Source organism: Lampris incognitus, chromosome 7 (genome assembly GCF_029633865.1).
Source record: "Lampris incognitus isolate fLamInc1 chromosome 7, fLamInc1.hap2, whole genome shotgun sequence".
In the NCBI taxonomy this organism is placed as follows: Eukaryota; Metazoa; Chordata; class Actinopteri; order Lampriformes; family Lampridae; genus Lampris; species Lampris incognitus.
Window position 1 is genome coordinate 14,123,330 of NC_079217.1, and position 19,289 is coordinate 14,142,618.

General features: G+C 46.1%; 1 protein-coding gene across 4 annotated transcripts in view; it reads right to left on the bottom strand.

Annotated features, from left to right (window-relative positions):
• stard13b (StAR-related lipid transfer (START) domain containing 13b) overlaps positions 1-19,289 on the bottom strand; it is an 84,253-nt gene that overhangs the window by 19,448 nt on the left and 45,516 nt on the right. Inside the window, exon 1 of one of the 4 annotated variants that reach the window (XM_056283784.1) lies at positions 14,431-14,653. The exons of 2 other annotated variants lie outside the window; for them this stretch is intronic. In XM_056283784.1, the coding sequence (XP_056139759.1) occupies positions 14,431-14,593 (163 nt within the window). In that variant the 5' untranslated portion in view covers positions 14,594-14,653. Of the gene's footprint in view, positions 1-3,498; positions 3,577-14,430; positions 14,654-19,289 lie in introns of those variants that run through there. One more of the 4 variants, XM_056283787.1, reaches the window with a different exon arrangement.

Here is a 19,289-nt window from a genome sequence, read left to right on the forward strand (position 1 = left end):
TGTCTGTATAAAAAGAACCTGGAGAGACAGACAGACAGACAGACAGACAGACAGACAGCAACAGACAGACAGGAAGCGGAAAGAAAAAAAGGATTTTACAGATTGGCTGGCTGGCTGGATGCCATTAGAAAGGTGTTGTGAGTGACAACAGGCTGGGAGACACTGGGATGAGTCTTCTTTGTTTCTCCTTTCTGATAATCACTACACACAGACACCCACTCACGGTGAGCAGTCAGTCTTACTACATGTAAGCGAGACTAGACAGACAGCCGGGGGAAGCACGGTGCCTCTTTTAGTCTGCCCAAAACCGCAACATCTGATGTCTCATCCTTAAATAGCCCAACATTTCCTTTTGTCTTAGATCTCTGCTGCACTTTTGATAGTAAACCGGAAATGCCACAAAACAGCTGGATGAAAAACGATGAATGAAACAACAAGATCCCGATTACGTCAACGGAGCCGAGGCCCAGCGGTGACCCCGGAGGCTGACCAGATTTAACTCTCTCTATTTTAAGTTGCTGAAGTCCTCTTCAAAGCCTGGTGGACCCCTAGCAAAGGGACAAGGCAGATTAACACTGTGGTGCCTTGGTTATTCACCCAGCGTCAAGGGAAGAAACCCCACGCATTTTCCAGGGTAGGTTTTAATTAACGCCACCCTACAAGTTTCTCAGAAACCCAGAGGGCTGCATCACCGGCGCAACATGCAGCAACTGTCATCCTATCAAGAAATACCACTAATTATTCATGAGGACAAACCTCTTCTCAGGTACACTTCACAGCCTCCCTATTGTCAACAACACGCCACGATGACGACATGGCCGAGACAAAGACGATCTCTGTGAGGAGAACATGCGTTAACATCCACTGTTGCGGCAGAAGAGTGAGTGACACGGGGCCTTGTGGACCAGTGGACCCACATTGTAGTGGTTTGCACTAACCGGTCTTGCGGTGCCGGTAATTAAAATGAGCCTGTGTTGAATCACACACAAGACTTGCAGCCCCTCTCATTTGATCCTGCGGAGAACTCGGGGGACCTGTCGCTAGCCTGCAGCTGACATGGGATTCGGGTTTAAAATTAGTCCGCCCCGGGCCACGTTGCTTGGTGACCGAAGCAAAATTTTCCTCAAATACAAGTGAGTTAGCAAACCCCGAGCCTGCTTTTTGCTCTGTGGTACACAATGACCTGTGGAGAGAGACATCCGGAGAACCGCAGGTCTCCAGTAGCCAGAGCATACAGACTATATAGACCCAGAGGCCACTCAAGTGAACGTATAGTGCCAGCCGCGGGAAACAGCCAAGCAAAGGGGCCATTAGCATTCTCATCAAATGTCGACCAGGATTTAACAGACGCCTGCAACTTCACGCGCTCAGCCGAGTATTGCAAGTGTGGGATTATATCGCCGATTTCAAAACGAGACACACATTTGCACAAACTCTTGTCATTTTCACACCTACCACAGGGAACGGTAACAAACAGGGGCTTAATTCACACGCCTATTCTTTCTAGTCTGAGCACAGAACAAGACACCTAGCATTCGTCTGATTGACCCGTCACTGATGAAAGACCGAAGCCCTGACTTTCTTTCCAAGACAGAGGCACCTCGAGTGAGAGCCTATTGATTTTGAGAGTCAATAAAATAGCTATGCGAGTTGGGAGCTGCTGTTGTTTACCGCCGCCAAAGTTTGCAGGGTCAAAAGTCATCTGAGCCGTGTTTTTCCCTAGAGGTCCTGTATTGAATTTAAAACAAGAGCAGCACAGCTGTGGTAACACTCTCTTTCACCTCTGAAGGACACCCAGAGAGAATACCCTTTCATCGTAAGGGTAGAGACCCCTCATCTCTCTCTCCCTCTCTCTCTGTCGCTCCCTCTCTGTCACTCTCTCTCGCTCTTGATCTCTGTCACTCTCTCTCTCTCTCTTACTCTCTTACTCTCCCGCTCTCTCGTCTGGCACTGCCCAACATGTTTGCCCAGCCTGTGTTTTTCTCAGCTTGATAGCATCTATTGCTCACTAACGGCATCACAATGCAGACCGATGACACCGATACACCTAGACACACTTTCACACACCTAAAACGGCCTGCCGTGGTAACAGCCGAATAACAAGGAAAGACCTCAGCTGACGCAATCTCCCATTAAGTTATTTCTAATGATAATGACGTTGCCTCTCTTGTGGGAACACAATGAAAATCCGAGACGGAAGATTGCTAAAGGGGAGGGTGGCATGCTGCTGGACCCGCGAGGGGTCAGTCTGATGTTGTAAACATTTCCTGACCATGGAAAATCACTTCAAGTTGTTTCCAAAGGCAGACGCACTGTATGCGTTCCAAGTCGTCACATAACAAGCTGGGAGAGGAAAAAAAAAAAGAAACACGGGGGAATTTAAAAGATCACTCTCACACTCCCTCTAAAGCGCAAACAATCCTCCATTGAGGGATTTACACGTTTGCCCAAAGCAACGTCCATAAAGGAGAGACCTGTTTGGTGTGCAGAGGAGAGGGCAAACACCGAGCCACGATCGCAGAGCTCGCCGAGGCCTTGGGAGTTCACGCCAACCGCTGCCAAGAGATTTCACTCGACTCTTTACAACCTCTCACGCTCATAGAGCGAAAACGTTTTAAACAACCACGCTGCAACTCTCAATGGTCCGTCAGCGTGAAGCGGGGTCCGAGGGGTTGAGTCTGCCTCACCTTAACAGGCAGGTGCTCGTGTCACCCCCCCCCCCTTGGCCACAACAGAGCACAATCTAGCGCACGACTACAACTAGGCACTCCAGGAAAAGCAACCTATACTTGGAAAGGGGGACCTTCGACCCCCGAGTCTCTAGGGAGGGGGAAAGAAAGCCTCAGCAATCTCCAGAACCCCCCAGCACCTCTGTCTTACTGCCAGCAACTTCGAATGGAGCAGAAATCAATCAGCAGAGCTTTCTGTGAAATACATATCACAAGTCACTTCCAAGCCGTGGTCCACAAGATAAACACTTCCAGACATTGGACTGCAGCCATTTTCCCACACATGTTAAAGTGTTTTGACAACCATCTTGGAGGCCTTTATGAAGGATTTGCTTTCTTTGGTGAGAAAAACATCAACTTTGGCTTTTGCAGATTTCCTTCTTCGTTTCATCAAGGCATACCGTTGTCAAATCTCGTACCAATTCTGCAACCAAAGTGTCAATCTTTGTTGAGCAATCATTGGGTCGGTTGTTCAGATAAGGTTACGAGCTGGGTGCACAGATAAACGACACCATGTGAGAGGAATTATTCAAGTTAGACAATAATAACACACATCGACAACCATCTCGCTCAAAAGCTTTTCTTTTCTCTGAAACATGATAGTATCAACAGCGTGGCCTTTTTTAATCTCTACTGATTTTGGCTTCCATAGAAAGATGTGATCAGAGTCGGCCCTCAGCTATTTTCAAAGGCAATTTCAGCGTGATAAAACTTGCAGAGAAACAGATCGTCCACGAGGAGAGAAGAGATGAGGAGAGCGGTATTGTACCTGTGGGCATCTGTGCTGCCCTGTGTCCAGATGCACGTGTGGAAACAGACTTCAGTGAGGGAGGGAGTTCACCCTGGGCCTGCCTGACTTTCCCTTCGCTCCTCTCTCTGGCTGCTGACTTCCTCCTGAATCTGTCTGCTTCCCTCCCGCGCTCTCTTGCTCTTCCTCCCTCCCTCCCTCCCTCCCCCTCTCTATCTGTCTTTCTCCTCCCTCTGTCTTCTCTCTCTTCCTACTTCCCTCTCACTAAGACTCAGATCTGGGCTTTTTCAGTTGTCTTTTCAACTTCTCCTCCCCTTTCCCCGATGCCTGCCAGCACACAGCTGGGTCCTGTGCAGTGTCCCATTTGGACATGCAGCAATTTTACTGTATCTCTTTTTGGAGGCTCACTTATTCTACTAGTTATTTTACCAGTTCGCTTGTGCATGTGTGTGTGTGTGTGTGTGTGTGTGTGCGCGCGCGCTATTTCAAGTTCTCGTATCAAGGTTAGTGTGTTATGTACCGTAGGCTACATGTCGCACCATGCTGTTTTCACACTCATAATCCAGGCTTGTGCGCTGTAATTCTTCCGTCCCTTTGATAGCGTGCGCAAACACTGTAATTTACTTTTCCGAGAGCGCCGTCTAACACAACTGCAGGGGGATGACCATGAATTACTGACAAATACTCAGTCAAGTGAAAATTTAAAAAAAAAACAAAAACGAAAGTGAGATTGTCTGGAGGGTTGTGAACCCAGCGCCTTTGACTGAGAGACAGCGTCAGTTGAAATCGGTCAAAACTAAGAAATCGTCCATTATTTATACCCGTAATTCTGTTTAATACCGCAAACGGTTCGAAGGGGGCGAGCGAAATGTACAGAAGAAACCCCCCCCCCCTCCCGAGCCTTAGCCTACAGTGACATTAGGTCCACCTCCCTGTCATTTGGACGGGATCCCAGAGGGGACTACACAGGGTTCCCTCTTTCTCTGGGAATGGCCTTTGAGAGTCAGGGGGTAAGAGAGGGGATGCAAATGTCAAGAGGGGGTGCAGAACAAGGGCCCCTACCGTGAGAAAGCCCTCTCAGGACCCGCACAATAAAACCACGGAGCCATCCCTTAGGGACACACTGGTCCTAATTAACGACATCAAAGTGAACGGCAATGAGGCCGCCCCAGGAGCCTTGTTACAGCCATGCAAGCGACTCTTATGTCACAGCACGGCAATGCGGTCAGCACCGGTTATCTCGTATGATAAAGCTGCGGCGTAGCTTATCGAGATAACCACCCTCCTAAGGTGCGTAGCCGTCGTTCCACTTTATGAGAGGATTTGGGTGGCATTGCAGCTGCGCCTGCACACATAACAGTAGATACGTATATAGAAGGAACACATCGGCCACTCTACATAGTTATCCAGTGTCAGAAAGGGTCTGTTATTTCAGCAGATTCAGCCTTTTCTGATTCAATGTTTCCAGTGGGTGGTATGTTATGTGCATTTCTACCAAAGCGGGGCAGCAAAGCGCAAAAATCTAGCATGGCTCTTGCAGATGTGGGGAAACAGTGAGGCACTTAACCCTAGACTGCTTAACAAATTGACCACCGCACAACACCACCTTTATAATTTAAATCTAACTTAAAATGATGGATCTTTTTGGGGGGGGGGGGTTTACAAAATACAGGTTTTCAATTTCCTACTTGCTGCTGAAAATGCAAACCAAATTATTTTGAGTCATTTCACTTCACCCGCACTCAAATAGTCGACGCTGTCTTTAACTGCATATGTACACAATCTTGCGATTCATGGTCCCCGGAGAGGGACTTCTAGAAACATCCGTCATCCACCATAAACGTACGTAGACATGGAATTTTAAAAAATGCAGTATGGCTCCAGGTCTGAAAGCTTCATTCACTCGAGACAGATTTGCTATATTGCCTTGCGAGGCGAGCCAAATCTTTAAGACTACTGTGTGGATGGTGTTCCTCATGGAAATTGATTATGAGTCAACATAACAGGTGATCGTTTCTGGTCATTTTCATGGGATATAGGTTAATAAAGTCTTTCCATATATGTGCATTTTCTGCTTTGTGGCGTGCATATGGCGAGGGAAAGGGGAAAGTTTTTCGTTTGGCTCTGTTAATACGTAACCGTCTGTTGCTGTAACAGTGGTGCCAAGGTATTTCTCCGACCTCTGTTATGTCAATAATTAGCTTTGCACATGCAGCAGCCGTCTGCTACACAGCTATAGAGCACATCTATAGAAGCAAGACTTCCAAGAGGAACACGGTCTCCGCATGCCACCACCAGGCAGAAAGGAGAATCTCCACAGGCCATTATCTATTTACCCACCACTTGACAGCATCCCTCGTTCACGTCGTGTTAAGTCAGGAATCCCAGACATTTACCCCCCCCCCCATTTTACATTTTCTGCTGAAATAATTCAATTTCTGTGGCGAACCATTTAAATCTAATTTAATCCAGTTTAATGGTGAGATTTCATTCAAACCTGACATGGTTTTCCTAGTGCTGTCATGTCCACATTTAAATTGTTGGAGAGTACATACCACACACTGACCTCTTTTAACTTGTGCCCTACTATATACATTTACAGCTTTTTGTGCCATGACGGCATGAATCGAAATCGGTATATCAACCAGTTCTTCGTTAGCTAGTTTCACAAATAAAAGACACCCTTAATTTGAAAGCCAAAATGAACGCCACTTTATTTTGTCATGGACAGGTTACAATGAAATGTGTTCTCTGCATTTAACCCATCCTATTGTATAGGAGTAGTGGGCAGCTGCAGCGCCCGGGGACCAACTCACATTCTTTGTTCCATTGCCTTGCTCAGGGGCACAGGCAGGAGTATTAACCCTAACATGCACATCTTTTTGATGGTGGGAGGAAAGGGGAGCACCCGGAGGAAACCCACACAGACACGGGGAGAGCATGCAAACTCCACACGGAAAGGACCTGGGACGGCCTGGGGTTCGAACCCAGGACCTTCTTGTGGTGAGGCAACAGTGCTAACCACTGGGCTGCTGGGCCGCCAAGAACCAAGCGTACTGCTGCAGTTACCATCAAACCACGTGGATCGAGGGGCAGTAAAGTTGTAAAAGAGCACTGGAGAAATAATTCAGTACTTTTGCGGGACACTTCTTTTAAGAGGGAAGCGTCTAAGCAGATCCCACACGTTAAAGTACTTCTCAAAAGGAGGAGCCACTCCCACTTCAAAAATGCAACCCCCCCCCCCTTTTTTTTTCTCTTTCTACTTTTTAAGTATTATCCACCCGGTGGTAAGAGGAGGAGGAGGAGAGTCTGGACAGCAGAATTTATCCTCTTAAGAAAACTCAGGGGTTCTTGTCCTCTCTCTGCTGGGTTTGAAATCTAAGTGTTGCGTGCATAGACCCACTCAGGAACCTTTCCCCTCCATCTCCTGTAGGTCCTGTGTTGTATACTCATTAGGTGGAATGTAATCAGACTCTTAATGTAGGTTCTCTTCGTTATGATATCAAGAATGTACTGTGATATTTAAATCGCGAGTTTGGGCAACCCAGTACTGAGGAATACAATAAATAATACGCAACATAGAACATCTATGTAGGTTAGCGCAGCATAAAGAAATACTGGTAATTGCCAACAGGAGGCTCACTATGCCTGACACCACATGAAGTGAAAGGCACAGGCCTTCCAGACATTACGGCCACATAAAAGGCTCACTTTTTCACTCCCAGAGACAGACAGATTCATTGAGCAGCAAACAGCTGCCATGCCATAACTTGTGTCATTTGACAAGGGGCAACCGATGTCCACAGCCGTATCTGAGTGTGCTAATGATCTTTCCAGGGTGAAGAGCAGGAGCCCACTGGCTGCACCAAGGTCAATAAGCCATGAAGAACAGCTACATCGCCATCACACTGGACAGCACTTCCTGTCCAAAAACACAACAGACGTTGTTGAACACATGAACCAGCGAGCAAGCTTCCGGGCATGGTTTAGAGCTCAGCCAAAGTAAACCGCTGCAAGAAAAATGGTGTTAAAAAATGTCTCCTTCCGGCTCTAGAAATAGTTCACGGCCATGTGCAGAAGTTATTTATTCTACCAGTCATCAGTGACCAAACACTAACCATTAGAATTTAGCTTTTGGGCAGATCTTTAACTCTTTTAACACAAAAAGTATTTCAGACTCCATTTAAAGTATCCATTTAGTCATTATTCAGGATATCCAAGGAAACTGACTTTTGCTCTAATGGAGTCACTCACATAATTTTCTTTTTTTACAAATGGGGAATTAAATCTAGATCCTTGTACCAAATTTCCTCTCAGTAATGCCATGAATAGCTCATGGACTCTGCACAGACGATGTAGTGTGTCCGAGGGTGTAAAAACGCACATGAATTCTAGGTATTTGAATGCATTAGGTGCGGTAAGTGTTAGGGCTCTGCGGGTGACAGAGAATACAGTTAAATATGGTTGTGAAACATTCCTCATTCTGAAGCATGAGTAGCAGCGGCAGATGCAGAAATCTTAAGAGTCTGGCCTCCAGATGGCCAAAGGCTGAGTACAGAGGGCTGGCAGAGCAAAATGCTGCAGATGCACAGTAGCCGCTCCGGAGTGTTGAGGTAGAGAAAAAAACTCCAAAAACCTGGCAATATTTACTGAAAAAGAGACATATTCACGCACGGGTCTCTTTCCTGGCACAACAATATCACTGCAAAGCCTAGTTCCTTTTATGGTACTTTCCAGAAGGACAGACCCCTCAACTGTTGCTACTCTACAAATTGCAGAAATTAACTAGGCATTACTTGAGTATTAAAACATTTTTTTAGTACTTTCTTTAACGGAAAGCAACTCACTGTATGAATCTGCTCAGGCACACTGTCACCAGCTAAAGTGAAGCCCCACACTAATACCATCAATTGGAAACATAACTAAAACCCCACAAGCTTGTCTGGAATTCGGGGTGAAACAATACATGAGTAATTCTGCCAGTCACCACGCCCCCCCCCCCCCACTCACTTTCAGCCTGCTATGTCAACACAACAGAGCCGGCAGAAGACTGGCAAGATGAATCCACTGACTCTCTGCAGTCAGGCTCTCACAATGCCACCTCACTGGGCCTTTTCACATACCCATGTGCCACCTCAGCTGAGGCGGGGCATAAACTGCGTTGCCACCCATGTGTTTTTATGCAAATTTCGCCCCCAAAATTTGCATAACATTTTGCCCGCTCACTTGACGGGTATATAGTTTTCACTCCATATTAAGAAACGCAATAAATTGCAATGGAAATGAAATGCGGACAGAATTTGATCACATGATCAGCTGTTGCTTACTCTTCACTGGTCCAGCTTTTTTGCAGGTGTGGAAGAATGCACATCGGACTTAAGACAGTGGTTTTCAAATCATGAGCTGGCCAGGTGGGGGGTGGGGGGGGGCAGGATGTCCACAATAACCACATTTTCTCTGCACATAGCAAAAAAAGGTACTTTTATTTTCTTTCCTTTTTTTTGTGAACAGATTTTTAAAAAAATCAAAACACCAAAGAAAACTTCTATTTTCATACTTTATGAGACAGTTTAGACTATGCAATGATTTGTGTTCAGAAATCCCACTACAATAATGTTTAATGTGGCCTTGTCTCATTCATCTGATCATTGGTAGCCCATGACTAAAGACTGGAAACACTGATGAACCATATAGAGGACTGTTACTTATCCTGCTTTTTGACAGGTATTGAGAGTTCATTGCTTAATTCGCTGCACAGTATATTTGGTGGGTGTCTCCACAAGTGGGTCAAAGCATGAAAAGTTTTGGGAACCCCTGACATAGGACATGTAGGCCTGCATTTAGGGACTCCATTTGTTGACACTGATCGGATGGAGACGCTTAAAAAACCAACAGGTGTCAAACACGAGGTGTTAACTTTATACAGTCAGATGCCACAGAAGGTATATAACAAGCCCAGCTGCAAAAGAATTAAAAGCGGGAGTATTAAAATCATGTTTGATTCCTGCATAAAACGTTATCTGGTCTTTGCTCACAGCAAAAGATAACAGTGTGGTTTACAGACAGAAATACTTTCTCCTGTTGGCTGAAAGGTTTGACCTTGTCTTCGCTAACCAGTTATTTTGGGTGCATCGCGGGTGCAAACCGAGTGAGAAACGGCAAAATTATACACAAGACTGTATTTTATTATAGATAAAATATTTTAGATTTACTTAAAGCATGTATTTTCAAATCAAAAGGTTCAAATTCACTTGAAATACGGTGCAGACTGTGGTTGTATTGACTGGCTGAGGTTAAGAGATGGTCACTCGCAGCAGGTTAAATAACATTACTTTTGGGGGGGGGGGGTGTTTTAATAGGATTTACTAAAGACTTTGGTCATTGCACAGCTAGCTTAATAAACCCATAGAGTCAAATCTTGCCAGAGAAGCAATTTGAAACAAGCAATTTGCTCGAGAGGCCTCCGGTAACTGAAAAATAATGAAAACCTTCCAGGTTAATATTCACCCGGGTCACCGCGCAACTGGATGGGACATCCAAAACAAAGCCAAACACTGCATTTACGTCACTCCTAAAATATCACTACCATCAGTAAATCATGTAAATAAGAGAGTCAAAGAGCATTATTATCTCACATCAAGCTATCTCAGCACATGACAAATGTGTACAAATTTCCGGTGCTCTACGAAGACGACCTAAACGTCTGGTTTGTCTGACAAGAGCAGACATCTGTAATCCGAAAACACTTACATGACTCCACACGCCTGGAACCATCTGACCACCCAGAGTCCCTCATGAGAAGAAGTCTGCTGTGTCTGCAAAGTGCTCCAACGCGTCGTGATCAAACAAACAAGTCCTGCGTACCCTTCTGCATGATAAGGCTGGGCAATAGTTCAGCACTATCATTTATCTTCTCTCAATGGTATGGTATTAGGAGGAATTTTGGCTATTGTCATATCCTGATACACATATTTGTAGTCTAAATTAATGACCAGCACCAATGTATGGTGTCACTTTGGGGTCAAAAAGTCTGAAAGCAAAGAACAACAACAACCTCACACAAATATTAAGTAGGAGGATCCCTACTCCAGGCATTTGATTATCCACCATCTCCATGTTTTGAACCAGTGAAGCTAGATGGGAGGCTCCAAGGTGATTCTTCAACCTGCCGTTGACATGTCTCGATCATTTGCTAAGTGGCTTATAGGACCCACTAAGCCCAACCCACATCAAAACGGGGCCAGAATCCAAAAGCAAAAAACCTGAAACCAAGAATGATGGTACAAGAAACGTGTAAAAGCAGGCAAAGGATCTGAAAAGCGACTGATTTCATGACAGCATCCTTACTTGCAATTCTTGGTTACACTTTATTTTAGGGGGTCGGAAATTACCTTGTAATTTCCTAGGAATAAGGTGGTAATTGTCACATAATTTCTTAGAAATAAGGTTGAAATTACCTTGTAATTTGAGTTAGGGTTAGGGTTAGGTTAGGGTTAGGGTGAGGTTAGGGTTAGCTGTAAAATTACCTGTAAAAAGTACCACCTTATTCCTAGGAAATTACAAGGTAATTTCAACCTTATTGCTAAGAAATTACGTGATAATTACCACTTTATTACTAGGAAATTACTAGGTAATTTCCGACCCCCTAAAATAAAGTGTTACCCAATTCTCGTTTCTTGTTTATGATTTTTGTTTCTCATACAATTTCTGTCCCTTGTTTACAGTTTGTTTGTACCAGAAAGTTGAACGAGTTTATCTGGACGCAACGTTTATTGAGAGAGAAACGTTTCATCACCCATCGAAGTGACCTCTTCTGTCTAAACTGACTGCAGGTATCCCCGCCCCCTTATAAGCAATACAGTGGTATAACCAGTGGCGGCTGGCCAGTACAGGGTGCTGGGGTACTGCCCCCTTCAAACATCAAGAGATGAAAATCTACTTAAACATGTTAAATATAATTTAGATGTATAATGCAAATAATTATGAAATAAAAGTGTCTTTCAGTCTGTGAGCGCCTGTCAGCAGCCATTAAATATTGGTTGCAAATGGTATTTGGTTGATTTCTGTCTGAATACATATACTTCCTGGGTGAGGGGCACCGGCCAAACAATACCTTATGTAAGCCCTCAAACTTTTGGTGAGCAGGTGACCTGAGGCTGCTGTCTGATTGGTTTTGTTCAGATTTTCACTCCCACTTTTATTGGCAGTGAATTGGTATTGATCTAATGTGATTGGACAATTCTCGTGGCTGTCAATCATGTTCACACCCACCGTGATGCCTCGTCTCGACTGCCAATCATCCATCGTCTACGAACCCTGATAAAATCTATAGGCTATATTGTCCTTCTTATTAACTCTGTGACTGTGTGGACATTAAAGCAGCTGTCAGGTGTGCTGAGCCAAGGTAAATTGTGCCCCCCCCCAAAAACTTTTTAGCACCAGCCGCCACTGGATATAGTGACCAAAAACAATTATCAGTTTCACATGCAAACCATTATCTAGAGTTACAGTGGCCATGTGTACTATTCACAGAGGATTGGGGAATAGTTGCAATCACAGTATTGTAAGATGGTGACAGATGTACCATCTCCCCCACTCGGTTCAGGGATGGTCGTTCCCTCTTCACATAGATGGCCTCTTTGACTGCCTGTTCAAACTAGTGTTCCTCCCTAACAAGGATATGCACATCCTCATCCTTGTAAGAGTGGCCACTGGCATGTAGATGGGTGTAGACTGTGGAGTCCTGTCCTGATGTGTTAGCTCTTCTGTGTTGTGCCATCCTCTTGGCCAGCGTCTGTTTAGTTTCCCCAATATACAAGTCACAGAAATCCTCCCGGCACTTAACAGCGTAAACTATATTGTTCTGTTTGTGCCAGGGGACCCGATCCTTGGGGTGGACCAATTTCTGGTGCAACGTGTTTTGGGGTTTGAAAGCAGCTGAGACAGTTTGTATGTGTTTTAGGTGGAGGGGTGTCTGCTTACAGATTTGGTTTCTCATTTATAATTTGTGTTTTTTTTGCTTTCAGATTTATTTATTTTTTTTGCCCTGAATTGAAACCTAAAATTGATGTAAAGTGCCCTAAAATTTCTTAGAAAAGGAACTCTGAAATAATTGAGGAAGTATTTTTTGGAAGAAAAAAAGTTTTGGTTTGATATTATACTTACCAAACCGTTCAATATAATTCTTAAACATAATATTTTTGCAGTATATACTGTGTGTGTGTGTGTGTGTGTGTGTGTATGTGTGTAGTAAAACTCCCTATAACTATCACAATATTAATATATTTCATATCACCCAGCACTACTGACCACAAGATGCACGTGATGTGTGTTGCCTCAGTCCTCTATGATTATAAAGGAAATCTCGCCCTCTTGCCCGCAGAGCGTTTTCTGACTCATGCTGTCAGATAGTGTAGGGAGCGTGACTGGGTGGGGAAACTTCAATGCAACTTTGCTGCAGCCTTTAAGTGAAACAGAAAGCTCTGTTGTGAAATGTGGACCATCCTTTTAATCCAGTTCCAGGGCGCCCATGCCTGAAGAAGGGGGGGGGGCAGCGGCAGAGATTTGCCTTCTTCGCTGGCAAGGCTTGCCCTGCTCCACGGCCTCTCTGGGCAGGCCTTGAAAGGTACAGGGGCAGAGGCAATGAAAAGAGAGAAACGCAGCCCTGCACAAAGGCAGAACATAGGGGCAGGCCTAACAGTGATAAAACACTCTGACAACTCCCAGGTTATTTACAATAGCCTCTGAACAAGGCTAAGGGCTCGTAAAAATATCAGACTCTCACCGATATCTTTGTTGATATTGTGGGAATTCACAGTCACACAACTGACTCTATTGTTTCCATCACTCGCTACCCATTAGCTAGCAGCAAAAGGGCAGCTTTGAATTTACCAGTGTATGACGGGCCGTGGCGGAGGACTCACCTCAGAGGGGTGTAAGCATTTTAAAGTGGACCCCTATATAGGAATCTTTAAATCATAAAATGCACACACTCACTTATAAGATGTAGGCTACAATATCATTCAGTTGCCACAAATTAATGAGCAGGAAAGAACAATCAACTAACCAGTTCATGAACCACGGCAAAAAAAAAGAGCCTATAATGTGCATTCAAGTCTAACCAATAGTTGCAGGTAGAATATAAGAAGACCACCCCCCTCTTCCACTGAAAGTGATGGGAGTAAGGGCGAAACAAATAGCATTCATCAACAGTAGCCTTTCAGTCATAATTCCTAATGAGACACTGTTGTTGTTATCATGTAATATTATATCAAAAGCACTAAAACGTGATTTTTTTTATACCAATCACCCAAAAAAAACCTGCCTGCCTGCCAACTTGAGTTTTTCAGTGGGCCTAGGCCCCATAGCTCAGAGGGCCAAAAGGTCAGAAGACCCCCTCCCCCTCCATTACAGGTGATGGTCAAGTCTAACCCTTTTTTTTTTTTAATTGCACATCGGAACATCACTGTAACTGTATATGTTATCTAAAAAAAATCACAGAGCTTTTGTCTTTGTTTGACAGTGGCAAGTAGCAAGAAGCTCAGGAACAACACGAGACGACATGTGACGGAGGATTTCAGATGGTCTCAAACCCAGATTGTCACAAGCACAACAGCACGTCATTGCCCACTAAAGTCACTAATATGCCTTTTTCCTCTCATATTCTCTCTATTATATCATGAAGTTGAATTTTCTGCATTGTGGTCACTGTCCTGCAAAGTAATCTCTAAAACGCTGTGAGACTGGTCTGGCACAGTACAAAGTGTATGGCCGGGCAGGTCAGCTGTATTAGTCATTCTTGGCGTGCTTTGAAGAAAGCACGGAGACAGGTAAATATGTAATTAAAGCGCATACTTAGGACGCGGCTGTGAAGTCAAGGCAAAGGCTGCTTTTACAACCCAAAGCTCTGCTGTTCAGCTTAAACTGTCGGTCAAATCCAAACAACGCTCATACCTCCAGCGATCTTCTTGAGTAGTTGCTGCCTGGCAATGATCCGGCCCAGCCTGTACCCCGAGCGTCTCCTGTGATGGTCCATCCGCAGGTAGATATCCTGCGTCTCTGGGGTCATGCTGCCCAGACACTCGCTGCCTGGCGACTCGGCGAGCTCCCTGAACATGGTTTCAATGCTCTACTCCCACCGGGGTCCTCACCGCCGACTGCTACACAACTCACACGGGCACACTCTCCTAACCAACAGAGGACTTCACGTATAGGCGCAACAAGCCTGGAGTGAGCTGAGAGACGCGAGAGAGGAGAAACTAGGGGGAGGAGTGCCAACACCACTTCACTCTACTACCTCCGCGGCTCATGTGACGTGGAGGGAGCCAATGGTGGGCAGGAACTGGGAGTACTGCCCACCTTTGCTGAGCTGAATCCAACGTCTGTGTGAGCGCTTGTCCAATACACCCCCCCCCCCCCACCAGTCTGGAGGGAAATATAAATACCAGTGGAATGCCTCTGAGCTGGGTGAGGAGAGAAGCAGTGGAGGAGGGAGGTGGGGAGCGGGGGGGGCTTGGAAAAATAGTGGCTTTTTTGGGGGCCCGCCCGGCACAAGAACAACTCTTCTGCTGTTGCTATTCACAAAGGTGCTAAGTTTACTAGGCAACAGTGAATCCATGCCACGCAGGGATAGGCCTATATATATATATATACTATATACAGAGGGAGAGAATGAGAGAGGAGGAAAAGTTGTTTTCCTGGTGGTAGAATGCTAATTTCTGTTCCCCCTCCCCCATCACGTAACCCCCTTACAATTCCAGCTGCAGTAAAGCCTTTCAGCGGGCCTACAAACAGCTCAGGCACCTGGCAAGAAAAACTAGAGTCTAAACATCTATATATTAAGAACCCATGAGTCCCTAAACCCTACCTAACCGACATCTGAGATGGACCAGCCTCGCACCCTTCGTCTGCCTGCTTTGTTTTCTCACCCGTCCTACAGTAAGAATTATCTGGCAAAACCGGGGATAGCTTATAAGAAATCGTAACCTTGTTGTCGTTTGTAATTCGTCATGTGATAAACCCAAAACACCAGCAGCTACGTTTTAACCTCCGATGGCGGGCTGTGAGTGGATTCGTAGCACGCGCCAACCGACGAGGTGCTCAAAACATCTATCCACATCCATGCAAACAGGCCCGCTGCCACTCATGAGCCAACCGCTGTCCTTGCCTCTGGCATACAGGCCGCCTGTGTAGTGTGAGCACAACGCCATACGTATGAATAGAGCGCAAGTGGGCAAGCTACCAAGTTAAACACAGCCCCTGTCTGTCTTTCTCCGCGGCTGGCAAAACCCACCCCGGCTTGAGCGTACAAAGACCACAATTCAGCAGCACACACTTCGGAGCCCCCTGCAAGTTTTCATAAACTTCCCCTATGTTTTAACGGTCGTCCGCACGCCCAGGGCAGGAGCTATTTAATGTGCCAGTGCTGTTTGCTCAGGTATTGGGTAGTGGTGTGACATTGTGCAGACGATTTAATGTGTTGACGCCGCTGTTAATCATCCATCACACGTACGCACACACACTCTCTCTCTCTGTCATGCCACACATGCACACGCGTGTGCGCACGCGTCCGTTCCTCTAGGATACACCGCGGAGGGGTCGGCAATTATTTTAAATCAGCTCTTGAAAGTGAGTCAAGTTTGAAATGACACGGTGCTCACGGTGACGTGACCTCTCCGCCGCTGCTTCCCTCCCCTCCCTGTCTAGACTTAGAAAATCGCCAGGTGCAATCATGCATCTCATCTTACCGAATCAATCAACCACTGCCATGCAACGCAATAATGAAGGAGATTAATGGCGACCCGTGGTGTTTTTTCTGTCAGTGTCCTCGCTCAAATATCTCTGTAGGACTGTGAAGTAGCTGAAGGATCTACAGTTATGCCCAACAGACATTCCTGTGTTCAACTTCGAGCTGCATGCCATGGAGAAATGGCTGTCGTGTGTCCTTAATGGGAGTTTTATGTGTCGGGCGCTGTGGCCACAACCCATATCAGACTTGTTCCAACAGGCCCTGTCTGGGTTTCAGAGCTAAACGATCATATAGCGCAGAGGGAGGTATCCAGAGACTCAAATCACACACATGCACAAACGCACACATGCATGCAGCACGCAATAAGGTCCTGAAATAAGCCAATTAATTTGTAAAAGAGAGATGCTGCTCTCTATAAAAACAAAGCCATCGATGTCAGTAGATGTCATCGTATGATGACACACCAAATCCTATTCAAAAAAAATATACATCCACATTATAGTAGTGTTCAGCTCTCATACACTACAAGTTCCAGTGCTGAGCCATTATTTGAGCCAGGTGTAATGGGATGTTTTCCTGATTTGAAAATAATGGCGGCAGGTTTCAGGCAACCGCCTGGGTCCAGAGGCAGCCGAGTAATGTTTATATGTCAGTTTGATGTGGTATGACTCAGACACAGACACGTGTAATCTACAATGGGAAGTCCTGAGCCCAGCGTAGCTAGGTTTCCTGCGGTTTGGGGAAGAGGTTTAAGAACAGCCCCAATGTGACAGACTGATGAATTCCAACCCATGATCCACACAGTATGAGTCACTCAGTGTACAGGTCTGGGCTGCAGATCACACATTATATCACGGTTGGACCACTACACACACTTTCCACTTATGCTAAGCAACCGAATAGCACCCATATACAACCCTTTAGAGAAGAAAGCTCGCCACATTTTCTTCCTTCTTTTGTTTTTTTTGCAAGATGAGTTTCAATACAGGTGTAAAGGACAGGTACCTTATAACACTGGCAGGTGGTCTATTTCAACCTCAGACAAGTCTATTCAGCAAAAAATAGCAGTGCCTCAGAGCTGATTTGGGGTATTCTCTCAAAGTAATAGTGCAGATGGGGCATCTGGGTAGCATGGTGGCCTATTATGTTGCCTACCAACACAGGGATCGCCAGTTTGAATCCCCGTGTTACCTCCGGCTTGGTTGGGCGTCCCCACAGACACAATTGGCCGTGTCTGCAGGTGGGAAGCCGGATGTGGTATGTGTCCTGGTCACTGCACTAGCACCTCCTCTGGTCGGTCGGGGCGCCTGTTCGGGGAGGGGGGGGGGACTGGCAATTGGTTCCTCCCACATGCTACGTCCCCCTGGAGAAACTCCTCACTGTCAGGTGAAAAGAAGCGGCTGGCGACTCCACATGTATCAGAGGAAGCATGTGGTAGGCTCGGAAAGTGGGGTAATTGGACGGGTACAACTGGGGAGGGAGAACCCCCCCCCCCCCGTGTAGATTTGGGGGATTCACCTTAGAGCCGTGTTAATGGAATTTAACTGTTCATCTGCTCATATACCTCATTTTCAGCTGGAGCAGTGTTCGGTGCAGGCAAGGCGAACCATATGTTGGGCACTTTGACAGGGGTGGACACACACCACTGTATTCCCAAGCTAAACCCGTGACCCTCTCGGTACCATCCCACTGCCCTGCACCTCATACCCAGACGCGTCACCGTCAAACACACTGTCAGCTCGCATATTATAATGGTTTAGTCACAGACACAGACATCCAGGGTTCAAAATTCCTGATTTACATTCGGTTTATTCTCCACACACCACAGATGTCGCCGATCTTTCAGCTGACGGACAAGCTGAAATGCTGAGCCCAATCCGATTTATTATGTGAGCTGCGTGAGCATGTAATGTACTGTAGCGAATTCGGGGGACAACGCAACCACAGGAACTGCCGCGGCCGGGAAGCGAACCCGTATCGCCCGCACCGCAGGAGACATCGCTAACCGCTCGACTAAAGGATCAGACCCGCGAGACGGCGGCCAGCGTGTCTTCTTATCCATGCACGTTACAGTACGCTCACCCATGTAAGATGTGCCGCCGCTTTTAAGAGAAGCACTCACACATCGCAAGTGAAAAATGTTCCCCTGCATATACATTTCCATTACCTAAGGTGCTTATATGTTTGGCTTGGGTCAACTTCGACTCCCGAAGACGTAATCTAGTTTTCTCAGTGATAAAAATAAAAGCCTCATTTCTTTGACTTGTACCTCAGAAAGCCAGCAACTGTCAGTATATAGTCGCAAATGGACGTCGTTTTGCTATGTGACAAACACAAATGCACTTGCATGTCTACACATCATACCAGCTATTTTCCAGAACCGAGTAGTAACCACGTTTCACGCAAACTCGGGGCTCCTTCTTCACATTTTCCTGCAGTCCGGGTCGGAGAAACAAGCCGCCATGTGACACAGCAAGACGGGGGAGGCTGCAAACACATCGGTCCAATCACCTTCAACCTGTTATCCATGAGATGAACCAACAAACCCAGGAGATGATCGCTTATAACCGTGGTGGTGTTGTGCGGCTCCTAGGTGGCAGGTTAGGATATTGAATAGTCATTTTGCAGTGACCTCCCCGAATCAAGGCAGGGAGAAGAAGAATACCCTGACACGTGCGAGCAAAGCATTTACGCTATGATCATTAGAGCGTGTTTCACTTCAGGTTGCTGCATCTGCAAGACCTGTTTCTGGAGAAACAGGTAGAATACAAGTGTGGGTGTTAACTTGGAACAGATCCGCCCTGTCAGTCACAATCCTGTGACTGTCACCGAAGGCCGGGGGGAGAGAGCGGGGTGATTCATCAGTGTATTAGACGTCACTGTTGTGAACGAGGGATCCGTTTCCCATTCGTCACTTACTGACAAGGTGTGGGACCCAGGGCAAACAATCTCCATCCGCCCCGCCAGGGAGTAAAAGTGATCTGGCGGGGCGACAGGTTTTGCCCTCTTTCTATAATTCCACATGGCGAGGGGCACACAGCCCCTTTGTAAGGCCTTGTTTTTT